Source organism: Vipera berus (genome assembly GCF_964194415.1).
Source record: "Vipera berus genome assembly, chromosome: W".
NCBI lineage: Eukaryota > Metazoa > Chordata > Lepidosauria > Squamata > Viperidae > Vipera > Vipera berus.
This window is the reverse complement of record NC_138210.1, coordinates 70,382,674-70,395,297: the sequence shown is the minus strand read 5'-3', so window position 1 is coordinate 70,395,297 and position 12,624 is coordinate 70,382,674. Positions and strand designations below refer to the sequence as shown.

Below are 12,624 nucleotides of genomic sequence, written 5' to 3'. Positions count from 1 at the left end.
TGGATTCCAAGCATAGAGATATTAATCCTTAGAAAATATGTTTTTGCCCCCAAGGGGATTCCAAAATATAAGTGTAGATTTTGAAAAGTTTGATGCAACTTCCGAATTATATTTTGTCCTAAATAATACTTAGTATATCTATAAAAGAAACTAAATGTGCCAAAAAACTGAAATAACCCAGAAATCCCAATTGCTAATTTACTTAAAAAAAATTAAAAATGAAAATGTTGGAGGCATTGTACAATTATTTTTTTGAAAATGACTATTTACAGTGTGATAATAAAATTCTACCAACATGCCCTTGCCTTGGCCTTTGCTGTCAAAGAAATCAATGAGAATCTCCAGATCTTGTCTAATGTCACCCTTGGATTCCACATCTATGACAGCTACTATGATGCAAAGATGACCTATCGGACCACTCTGGACTTACTTTTCAAATCACAGAGATTTGTCCCCAATTATAAATGTGACATTAATAAAAACATCATAGCCATCATTGGAGGCCTGGGTTCTGCTACTACTTCTTATATGGCAGACATAGTAGATTTCTACAAGATTCCACAGGTAGGATCTGGAGTAGAAAAGGACAACAGTACACTCTGTTTTTATAACTACCTTGGGTTTTAAAAGGAGGAATCTTTATTATTTTCCTCTTCTTATTCTTGTTTTCTTATTATGGTTGGTCACATAGTCAGCCAGATGTTTAGACTGGACTTGGCATTTTTCTCCATCTCTTGAGTCCTTCCCAAGGACCTGAGATAGGTAGATGCTGATGTTTGATGGTATTAAAGGATAATCACAGGATTTAAACTGTTCCAAGTAAAGTTACCTTTTGCAATTGAATGATGGTGATTTTGTCAGTGCCAACGACGTTAAAGTGATGCTCTAGTTATTTTGGGGTTACACTCAAGGTGCCTATTACTATTGGTTCTTTCTTCACTTTCTTTTGCCCCAGTCAGTCTACTTCTATTTGCAGGTCTTTGTATTTTGTGATTTTTCTCCAGTTCCTTCCCTTTCATTCTGCTGTCTCCATGTACTGCCATGTTCATTTATCCAGACTTTTTTTATTTTTCTTATTGGTAATTATTATGTCTGAGGTGTTATGTGGCAGGTGCTTGTCTGTTTGAATTCTAAATTTCCAGAACACTTTAGATTCTTCATTTTCTATTGCTTTGACTATTTTGTAGTTCCACTGTTTTCTTTTTTTTCCCCTTGCAGACAAATGGTATATCTTGCAGATATTGCAGTGCACTATAGCTACTATTTTGTCACGACATTGTTTTTAATCTGTGTGATCTTCTTGCAGAAGCTAACTAGGTGGTCCTCTGTTTCTTCATTGTCTTTGCAGACTAGATGTTTGTTGTCTTTTGCTGTCTTCTCAATTCTTACTTCATATACATTTGGGTTTTTGTTTTATTTTGTGCGGCCAGAATTATCCCTCTGTCTCTTTCTTAAATGTTTCTGCTCTTAGCTATTACCATGCCTTGCACTTATCTGCTTTGAAAGCTATTTTTTTTAAATGACTAAGTAATACTTTGCCTACTTTCTATTCTTCATTTCGTATTTCTTGTAGGCTACCTTGGTTTCATGGTATTCAGGGTATACTAGTATCAGTGCATCTTCTTCACTGTCCTTTTGATATTCTTCCAATGTCCTTTTTTCTTTGTAATTTTCCGTATAATTGCAACATTGCGCACCAACTGATGCTCTTTGTTAAGTGCAGTCTGTCAACATCACTATTTGGATAAAGGACATGTTTCATTGTCATTATTTTTCTGGCCTTTCTAACTAGGGTTTCTAGCTCAGCTTGAGTCCAGTCCAGTATTCTAAATGTAAATCTAATGACTGGAATTATCCAGATAGATAATTTAATTTATATTATGAATGTTTGAACTACTATATGTTACTGTTATAAAGTGCTGAGAATCTGAAAAGTCCTAAATAGCCTTGCATTTATATAGCTTGAAAACATTTCCTTGCAGTCTAAAATTGTAATTCTTGAATCTAACAAATTATTTGAATAAATATCTGTTGCATGAGCAAGAAATACTGACAACCTCCTCCTCCTCCTCTTCCTCCTCCTCCTCCTCCTCCTCCTCCTCCTCCTCCTCCTCACTCCTACCTTTAGCTCACATATGGCTCATTTGTCCCACAAAACATTCATAGAACCCAGATCTCATCCTTTTATTGCATGGTTCCAAGTGAGTCTAAGCAATATGCTGGGATTATCCAACTCCTTCAACATTTCAGGTGGACATGGGTTGGAATCTTTGCTGTAGATAATAGCAATGGAGAACATTTCTTAGGGAACATGGAACAATTGTTTTCCCAGAATGGAATCTGTTCAGCTTGCACACAAAGAATTCCACAATTAGCCCATTGGGATGATTTAAAACAAATACTTGAAACAGCATTAGACATATATGCACCCTTAATAGATGACAAAATTAGTACCTTTATCATTTATGGAGAATCTTTGCAAGTGTTATGGCTGACTGCTGTTATATTTCTTCTCAACGGAATGAAGGAACATCTGTCCTTTGGAAAAGTGTGGATCATGACCGCCCAGTCTGACTTTGTGTTAACAGGAATGCAAAGAGGTTGGAACAGCCAGTTGTTCGATGGTGCCATCTCCTTTACAATTCACTCAAGAGAACTTCTGGGGTTCAAGAAATTTATTCAAATCATAAAGCCTTCCTGGACTACAGGAGATGGATTTATTAAGGATGTATGGGAACAAGCTTTTGACTGTTTGGTTCCAGATCTACTAGAGTTAATGTCAGACAATGATGCATGTTCTAGAGAGGACAGTCTGGGAAATCTTCCTGAACCTCTTTTTGAGACCCAGATGACTGGACACAGCTATAGCATCTATAATGCTGTTTATGCTGTGGCACATGCTTTGCATGCTCTTTTCTCACTCCGATACAACCAAAGAAATTGGGTCGCATGTAAAAGATCTTTATGTCAAGGACTTCAGTCTTGGCAGGTAAACTTCATGTGATTTTGATTATACTTTATATATATATATATATATATATATATATATATATATATATATATATATATATATCAGTGAACGTTGGACCATAAAAAAGGCTGAGCGCCAAAGAATTGAGGCCTTTGAACTATGGTGCTGGAGAAGACTCCTGCGAGTCCCTTGGACTGCAAGACAATCAAACCGGTCAGTCCTGGAGGAGATCAACCCTGACTGCTCTTTAGAAGGCCAGATCCTGAAGCTAAAACTCAAATACTTTGGCCACCTAATGAGAAGGAAGGACTCACTGGAGAAGAGCCTAACGCTGGGAAAGATTGAGGTCAATAGAAGAATGGGACGACAGAGAATGAGGTGGCTGGATGGAGTCACTGAAGCAGTAGGCGTGAGCTTAAAAGGACTCCAGAAGATGGTAGAGGACAGGAAGGCCTGGAGGAACGTTGTCCATAGGGTCGCGATGGGTCAGACATGAATTCGCAACTAACAACAACAACATATATATATGAAGTCAGTAAAAATAAAAATGATTAACTCCGGGATATAAGACAAAATTCTTCTTTATTGCTGAGCTTTCGTCAACAAGCTGTTGACATCGTCAGAGCAAGGGCTGAATGATAAGGGAGTCTTATATACTCTTATATAGCAGTTATAACAATCAAATTGTGGAATGTGGGTGTGACCTGTTCGTGATAAGCTCGCTCGTTTATAATTACAGTGGTTCCGGCTTTGTTGGAAAAGGCTGGTCTCTGGTTGATTTTTGAAAGTCGCACCTAGCAGCTGCTTGGTGCATATCAGCTGTTAGGCGCGTAAGTCTCATCGCGCTGCGTGTAGTCATGCGCTAGCTGACAGCCTCTTCGTTTGAAGTAGAGTCAAGGAGGTTGTCTCGTTGCCTCGCGTGTGGTCATTGCAGGCTTGATTTTGCTGTGGAAGGGAGCAGATGTCCTCATGGAGTGTGCAAGCAATTCGGTCTCCTTCGTGTTTCTTTGCCTGGTTGCTGTACAATCGGCTCTGTTGTGTGGTTTGGTTTGTCGGATCTTAAAACTCTTTTAGTGTGTGGTTGTTGTGTGTGTCTGTTTTGTTTTGCACGGTTGTTTGGTGTGTTTGAATGAAAGTGTTATGGTTGTCAGTTGTGACTGATTTTGTGGGATGTTTGATCTGGCTTGTTATCTTTTGTTTTATTGTGCATGGTGGGACAGATTTAAGTTTTGATCATGGTCTCAATACTCTATTGTAGTTTGGGTGTCGTGTGTGTTCGTTTTGTTGTGTGTGGTTATTTAGTGAAGTTGCAAGGTTTGTGTCTTGGGTATTGTGTTCAGAAGTGGTGTTGTCTTTATGTGTAGAAGTGTCAGATGGTGTGTTGGTTATGCAAGCTATCATTGTTGTGTTAGAATTCTGTCTGTTGTTTAGTTCAATTGAAATGGATTGTGTTACAATAATCTCATCTGTTGTGTTGATATGGTGTTTGACAGATGGCTGGAGTAGTGTGTTTGTGTCTTTGTTGATTGTATTTAAGAGTTTGGATGTTTTGTGTTGTTGTATATGCCTTCTCAGAGTTTGGTATGGTGGTAATAATTCAATATGCCGATTTTACAGCAACCAGGCAAAGAAACACAAAGGAGAGCGAATTGCTTGCACACTCCATGAGAACATCTGCTTCCTTCCACAGCAGAATCAAGCCTGCGATGACCACACGTGAGGGAATGAGACAACCTCCTTGACTCTACTTCGAACGAAGAGCCTGTCAGCCAGCGCATGGCTACACATGGCACGATGAGACTTACACGCCTAACAGATGATATGCGCCAAGCAGCTGCTAGGCACGACTTTCAAAAATTAACCAGAGACCGGCCTTTTCCAACAAAGCCGAAGCCACTGTAATTATAAACAAGCGAGCTTGTCAATAGATCTTTTCTATATTTTATTCTTTCATTCCCTTTTAATTGTTTTTTTTCTCCAAATCACACAGCTCCAACCATTTCTTCAAAGCATTTTATTTAATAACTCTGCTGGAGAAACAATTTCCTTTAGTGAAAGCAAAGAAATAGAAAGTGGATTTGACCTCATGAACCTGGTCACCTTTCCCAACATCTCCTTTCAGCGGGTAAAAATTGGAAGAGTGGATGGAGAAGCACCTGAAGGAAAAGAATTAATTATTAATGAGGACATGATAGTTTGGCACACGTGGTTCAATCAGGTATCAGTTCAGTGACTGTTGATGGAACAATCTCATATGGGTTCATTGGGCTTGGAAATTTGCCTTTCTGTGGAGTTCCAAAGGTGCTTTTTCATGAGGTAACTGGACTTTCTTGCTTTTCTTTGAAGATGTTTCACATCTCATCCAAGAAGCTTCTTCATCTCTGACTGGATAGTGGGGATTGGAAGGATTTCTACTCCTGCAGACAGCTGGTCATTTGTATTCATTTAGAAAGTTGCTGAGGCCACCTGGATATTTATCAGGGTCATCAGGGTCATCTGAGTAGTGCAAATGGGTGTGGAGCCTTCTTGGAACTGTTGAAAGGACTGTGTTGTAGACTGGATAGTGTCATATCCCTCCCCCTCTGTTGAGAGAGGGCTGTTCAGTTTTGACATAGTTGGTCTTTCTGACCCCTCTTTCAAACCAGTAGTCCTTTTTGTCCAAAATATGGATGTTGCTGTCTTCTAAAGGGTGGCCTTTGACTTTTAAATGCAGACTTTCTGTGGAGTCCTTGGTGTTCTCTGAGCTTGATTGTTTTCTTGCAGATGTTTCATTACCCAACTAGGTAACGTCTTCAGTGTACCGAAAATGTTACCTAGTTGGGCAATGAAACATCTGCAAGAAAATAACCAAGCTCAGAGAGTACCAAGGGCTCTACAAACCAATCATGTGCTGCAAACATTGCCTTGAATTGATTTGCTTTCTTGTTGACATGATTCAATAAAATCCAGCAGATCGGAAACATTCTTCTTACTGAATGACTGAAATGCAATATGAAGTTGTGATTAACATTTTTGGTCCTTTCATTCAGCATTGAACTTGCTTGTGTGTATGTGTTTGCTTAATGAAAAGTTCATTTCTTTATTTCACTGTAGCAACTGAAAGTTCTTGAATAAGCCCAGTTTGCACTGAAGCTTTTTTTATGTATATTTTATCTGGTAGGTTGTTCCCATTTCAATGTGTAATGAAAATTGTCAGGCTGGTTATCAGAAGAGAAAGAGTGAAGGAAAAAAGTTTTGCTGCTATGATTGTGTTCCATGTCCAAAAGGGAAGGTTTCAAGCAAGATTGGTAAGTGTTGTTGAAATACTTTAAATTTGCTCAACATATAGATTCAATTGAGCCCCCTCTCCCCAAAAAATCAACTATCTCTGGATGAGAGAGAAAGAGAGAACATGCAGACAAAACTGAAAATGAATACTAGCTATAGCTATCTACATCTATTTAGCATTCATTTTCAATTAAAATAATGTATACATATTGGACTGGATACATTAATTTCTTTTTTTTGGGGGGGGGTCTGTGCATTCCTTTGTTTTTGAAAATCAGCCTTTGAACTGATACATGAATTGAATGCCATTTTTGTAGAAATTTCTTGCACATGAGGATAATTATTTGGGCTGAGTTTTAATCAAATAGCTATGAACTGATTTCATTAGCTATACTTTAATTTGTACATATTTCATCAGATTTGTAAAAAGGTGTCATTTAAAATGCATTATTAGCTGGCCACAATTGAAAACAAGATATTGCATTCAGTATTAGTAAAGGTATAAGCATAGTTAAGTGTAATTTGATTATCAATTGTTATTACCTGTTATGGCTATTGATTTAGTCATGAATTAGCACTAAAATGGGAATTTTCTTTTCAGATACAGATTGTTACAAATGCCCAGAAGTTCAATATGCTAGCCATGAAAAAAACAGATGCATCCTTAAAAGAATAAGCTTTCTTTCTTATGAAGAACCATTAGGAATCAGTTTAGCTTCAATTGCTGTTTCATTTTCCCTGGTAACACTATGGGTGCTTAGAACTTTTGTTAAGCACAAAGATAGTCCCATTGTCAAAGCCAATAACCGGGATCTCAGTTACATTCTCCTTGTTTGTCTTCTGCTCTGCTTTCTTTGTTCTTTGCTCTTTCTTGGACAACCAAGGAAAGTCACCTGCTCTTTTAGACAATCTGCCTTTGGTATTATCTTCTCCATGGCTGTTTCTTGTGTACTGGCCAAAACCATTCTTGTTTCTCTAGCATTTATAGCCACACAGCCTGGATCAAAGGTGAGGACATGGGTAGGGAAAAGATTGGCAGTTTCCATTGTCCTTGCTTGCTCTCTTCTCCAAGCAGGAACTTGTACTGTGTGGTTATCAATCTATCCCCCATTCCCTGAGTTAGACATGCATTCAGTAAATGAAGAAAACATTCTGCAATGTAATGAAGGATCAGTCTCCTTCTTTTACTGTATTCTGGGCTATTTGGGTCTCTTAGCCCTTGCCAGCTTCATTGTGGCTTTCCATGCTCGTAAACTGCCAGACAGCTTTAATGAAGCCAAGTTCATCACCTTTAGCATGTTGGCCTTCTGTAGTGTTTGGATCTCCTTTGTTCCAACTTATCTGAGTACTAGAGGAAAAGCCATGGTGGCTGTGGAGATCTTCTCCATCTTATGTTCTAGTGCTGGGCTCCTAGGCTGTATCTTTTTCCCTAAATGTTACATCATTGTATTTAGACCTAAACTAAACAGCAGGGAACACTTTATAAGGAAAAAGACTGAGTAATTTCTCATTCATATATGCATTCATGTATTTTGCAAAAAACTTGATATTCACTACCAATAAATTACTAATCTATTCTAATTAGAGAGTCATTTTAGTTGAGACCAAATACCCATCTTATCTAGCATCCTTGTTGTAAAGAGGTCATATCTTTTCTCTACTGTTGGCCATAAATCACTCATGGGTAAAATATTATTTTCTTCAGGGATTCTCTTAAGAAACATATAGTTTTCAGTTGATATTTATCCCATATCATATTGTATCACAATTCTCAGCAGCTCACATAGAAAAAAAATGCAATATAAAGCATATCCAAGAGAAATATAAAAACATTACAGCAATACAAAGATGATAGACTTAGAATAATAGGTCATATCCAGCTCTGACTCAGAGGATTGTGACAAGGAACCTGCTCTGAGACAGTCAGATGGAACTGAGTACACAGTGAGCACTTCAAGAACCCAAACCTAGCATGCTCACTCATGTGAGTAGGGTTCATGTAATGGGAAAAAAAAGCAGAATGGTCTGACTACTGACTACTTACACACCAGATGTTTTCCAAGCATTGATTAGGCTCACCAGCACAAATTCTTTTTTTTAAAAGAAAATTTTATTGGTTTTCCAGGTTTACATTTAAATATTTGAAAAGCAACATGCTGGCTGAGTTGGTCAATAATTCAATAACATACAAATATCTTTAGTACAGATCTCAAACTATTACATTAATTGTTTCCTCTCTTTCCCCCTTAATATTTACTGTCTAATATTTAAATTAATAAAATTCTTATTATATTGATTAACTTTAAAATAACTTTTGTACATTTATTAATAATTTTTAGTTTATACGTATCCTAATTGTTTTAAAATTCAATCTTTTTAGACAATAAATGTCCTGGTTAACTTTTCCCAATTTTTAGTTTCCCATTAATATTTATATTTAACATTTGATATTTATAATGTCCAAGTTTTAAATAACCCCAATTCCCTTTATCACAATTCATCACAAGATGAATTCTCTATTTGAATCCTCACCATCTTACATCAACTAAATAGTAATATAATGTAATATTCTTATTTTCTGGTAATTTCCAGATATCTTAAATTTAGTAACCTCCTATTTCAACATTTAAAACTTCCTGTCTTTTTCTCTTAATATCTACTATCTTATATTTAAGTTAATAATTCTTATTATTACTGCTAAGTAAAACATATTTATTACATTCATTGATAGATTTTTAGCTTATATATATATATAGCAGTTCGAAAGCACGTAAAAATGCAAGTAGAAAAATAGGGACCACTACGGTGGGAAGGTAACAGCGTTCCGTGCACCTTTGGCCTCTAGTCATGCCAGCCACATGACCATGGAGACGTCCTCGGACAAGCGCTGGCTCTTTGGCTTTGAAACAGAGATGAGCACCGGCCCCTAGAGTCGGAAATGACTAGCACGCATGTGCGGGGGAACCTTTACCTTTATATATATATTAATTACCTTTACATTTAACCTTTATAAGCAAATCAATGTTCAAATTTAACTATTAATATTTATGCTTCTAAGTTATAAATGTCCAAAGTTTTCTTTATCTCATCTCATAATAATATCTAGTATTCAAAGTACACATCTTATCTATTTGAGTATATTCTATTTTAATTCTCACAAGTAAGTGAACACCCCAATTTTCTTCAGTCTTATTCTGTCTTTCTTTCTTTGACAAATCATCTTCCATGTCCATGCTTTTTTTTAATCCCATTTATATCCTGCCCTTCTCCGAAGACTCAGGGCGGCTTACAATTTAAAGCACAAATCAATGTGCTTAGCAATAGCCTTCATTCTATGTATATGCCTGCTTATTAGGGCTTTCGCCCCCCCCAAGTGGCATTATTACAAAGTCAGCTTATTGCCCCCAACAATCTGGGTCCTCATTTTACCTACCTCAGAAGGATGGAAAGCTGAGTCAACCTTGAGCCTGGTGGGATGCGAACCTGCACTAATTGCAGGCAACTGGTGTTACTTAAGGAGGCATTAGCCCACTGCTCCATCAAGGCTCTTTTGAGTCATCAAACAAATTGCATGGTTCTAAGTGTGACTTCAGCTGTCTGCAGCCTAGTGACAAGCCATATTGCTATGGCCAGTCTTTCATCTGCCGGTTTGGAGGGCTGCCCTAGATCAAGCAGGAGGGCTACCACCCTCCCGCAATCCAAGGAGGTCACCCCTGCATGGAGACTTTCGACCTTTTCCAGGTCCCCCAGTGAAGCGAAACTAGACGCGGAAGATGGACGTCACCTTCCAGACATCTATGGAGGTCGCATTGGCAAACAGGAAGTCCTCAGCACAAATTCTATTTACAAGCCACAGCTAGTCTGTTTCCCTTCTTGTATTTGAACCATTGTTATGCTCCTGAAACTGTTTTCCCTTTGATTTTGAGGTTTCTTGCAACTGAATGTGCAACTGATCATGTCATGTGTAGGATCTAAAACAGGAGAGATGACAAGATGAAATCAAATCAAATATGCAAAAAATTCCCCCAAACATCTGGGTTTTCAACAGCTTTCATAGGCCAACAAAACAAACAGCTGTTTTACAGTTTTGGTTCTGCAATATTCTCTCCTTACCTAAACAAACCTCTTTAGAATAAGGGATTGTCAATACATTTTCACTGGGTTAATCTAATTGATAGAGCCAAATCTATCTATACCTATCTGGATGCCATTTGATGGGGGGCATTATAGGTCAGATTTGTGCCTTAAATTGGATCTGGAAACCAATTAGAGACCCTTGCCAAACTTGTATTATGTTGTCAGGAGCCTGAGGGATGCATTTTGAACCTACTATATTGTCTGAATATTCTCTAAGGGAAACCCCAACTTGAGCTAAACTGATATGTTTTGAACCTTTTTTTTTATTCGCCTGAATGACATTTCCATGTAATATTAGCCACTGTTGGATGTGTTCTTTGTGAATTTATCAAATCTTTGTCAAGTCATCTCAACTGACAATCTCTCCATTTTGTGCTGGTGAAATTGTATTATACTGTAGCTGTCCTGTGACTAGCATAGATGGAGGAGAGGATAACTCTGTTGTGTTCATTAAACTGATTTTATTAATCTTTGTTAATAATTATACTCTGACCACCTTTAAATGAAAGCATTGTTTGTGAACTCCATATAGTTTTTTTCAGATGAATGGTAAAGTTGGGAGGGATGGAGAGATAGAGATAGAAAAAATGAGGCAATAGTCATTATAAACATTCCTTATTGCTCTTGGTGGTTGCTCATGCTCTTGAATGAGCATCTTTTTTTTCAGTTAATTGCCCTTGTTCCTCATCTGCATTCATCCCTACTGTCAACCGTCCAAATCTGGTCAACCAGGAAAGAAAGATTCCCAGCCCATGACTAGCCAAAAGCACACTTCACCAAAGTCAAAGTGGTTTCAGAAGAGCAAAGATGGATCTGAGTTTTTCATGCACAAAAGATACATTTAACATTCCCTTGTTTCCAGTCAATACCCTGGTTCTCAGTCAATGTCCAACTGGGTGTTAATAAATTATTTGGGAAACAGTTCCTGTCTTTGCGTGCTGACCATTCCACATTCTTTAATTATGGCATGAAGACAGCTGATGCTTTTCAAGGGACTGTATGGCTTGGTTATGAAACCCCTTGGTGCCCTCCCTGTGTCCTTACCTCCACTGCTCCCTCCCCCTGTTACTGATGTCAGGCTGTCAGCTTGCAATGTGTGGCTTAGCAGAATGGCAGCCATAACACCTACATTATCTCCTTATAGAGTCCAATCTTTCAAAATAAAGGGACACAAATGAAAAGTTTTTAAGTCTTCATTTTTATTAAGTTCTCCTTGCAATTCAGATCAGGCCTCAGCACAATAATGTAAAGTTTGGGGGAAAATATACAACCAAGTAGTCCAAAAGTGGAAGCTAAAATGGAGAAGATCTCCAGAGCTACTGTATACTTCCCTTTGATGCTCAAATAAGCTGGAATGAAGGAAAACCAAACAGCGCAAAAAATCAGCATGCTGAAGGTGATAAACCTGGCTTCATTGAAACTATCTGGCAACTTTCTAGTCTGGAAAGCCACTATGAAACTGATGATGGACAAAAGGCCCAGGTAAGCCAAGACAAAATAAAACATGTTGGAAGAACCTTCATTGCATACAACTATAATTTCAGTGATTAGAGCATTATGGTCCAGATCTGGGAAAGGAGGAGAGATGGCCAACCATACTACACAGATAGCTGCTTGCAAAAGGGAGCAAGAAAGAATTATGCATCTGGCCAATCTTTTCCCCACCCACTTTCTCAGGCTGGAACCTGGTTTGGTGGCCATGAAAGCCACAACGACAGTGATGTTTTTGGCCAAGAGGCAGGATACCACTGCTGAGAAGATGAAGCCAAACGTTGCTTGCTGGAGTAGGCAGGTTATTGTCCCAGGTTGTCCAATGAATAAAAAAGAGCAGAGAAAACAAAGAAGGAGTAACCCAAGGAGGGTGTAAGTGAGTTCTCTATTGTTCGCTTTGACAATCGGCGTATCTCTGTGTTTTATGAAAATTCCTAGCAAAAAAAGCGTGAGGAGGGAAAAAAATAGAGCAAGTGATGCTAAAGAAGCCCCTAAAGGATCTTGGTAAGAAAGGAAAATTATAGTTTTGAGAATGCAGTGGTCCTGGTGTCTGCTTGGATATTGATCCTGTGGACATTTGAAGCAGTCATTCATATCTGGGGAAAATAACAGCAAATCATACATTTTCTGGCTTCTTTCTGCATTGGCCACTCCTTTATCAACCCAAACATTTGCTATACAGGTAGTTCTTAACTTACAACAGTTCATTTAATGATCATTCAAAATTACAATGGCACTGAAAAAAGTGACTTATTACC

At 38.0% G+C, this 12,624-nt stretch overlaps 1 protein-coding gene across 1 annotated transcript; it reads left to right on the top strand.

The window, feature by feature from the left end:
• Window positions 1-258: 258 nt before the first annotated feature.
• Window positions 259-7,741, top strand: LOC308676829 (vomeronasal type-2 receptor 26-like; the record flags this gene model as incomplete). Its single annotated transcript, XM_081342865.1, has 6 exons — window positions 259-564; window positions 1,219-1,225; window positions 2,439-2,989; window positions 5,094-5,189; window positions 6,132-6,258; window positions 6,840-7,741. The coding sequence occupies 6 exons, from the start codon at window positions 259-261 to the stop codon at window positions 7,739-7,741; spliced, it is 1,989 nt and encodes a 662-aa protein (XP_081198991.1).
• Window positions 7,742-12,624: the final 4,883 nt, after the last annotated feature.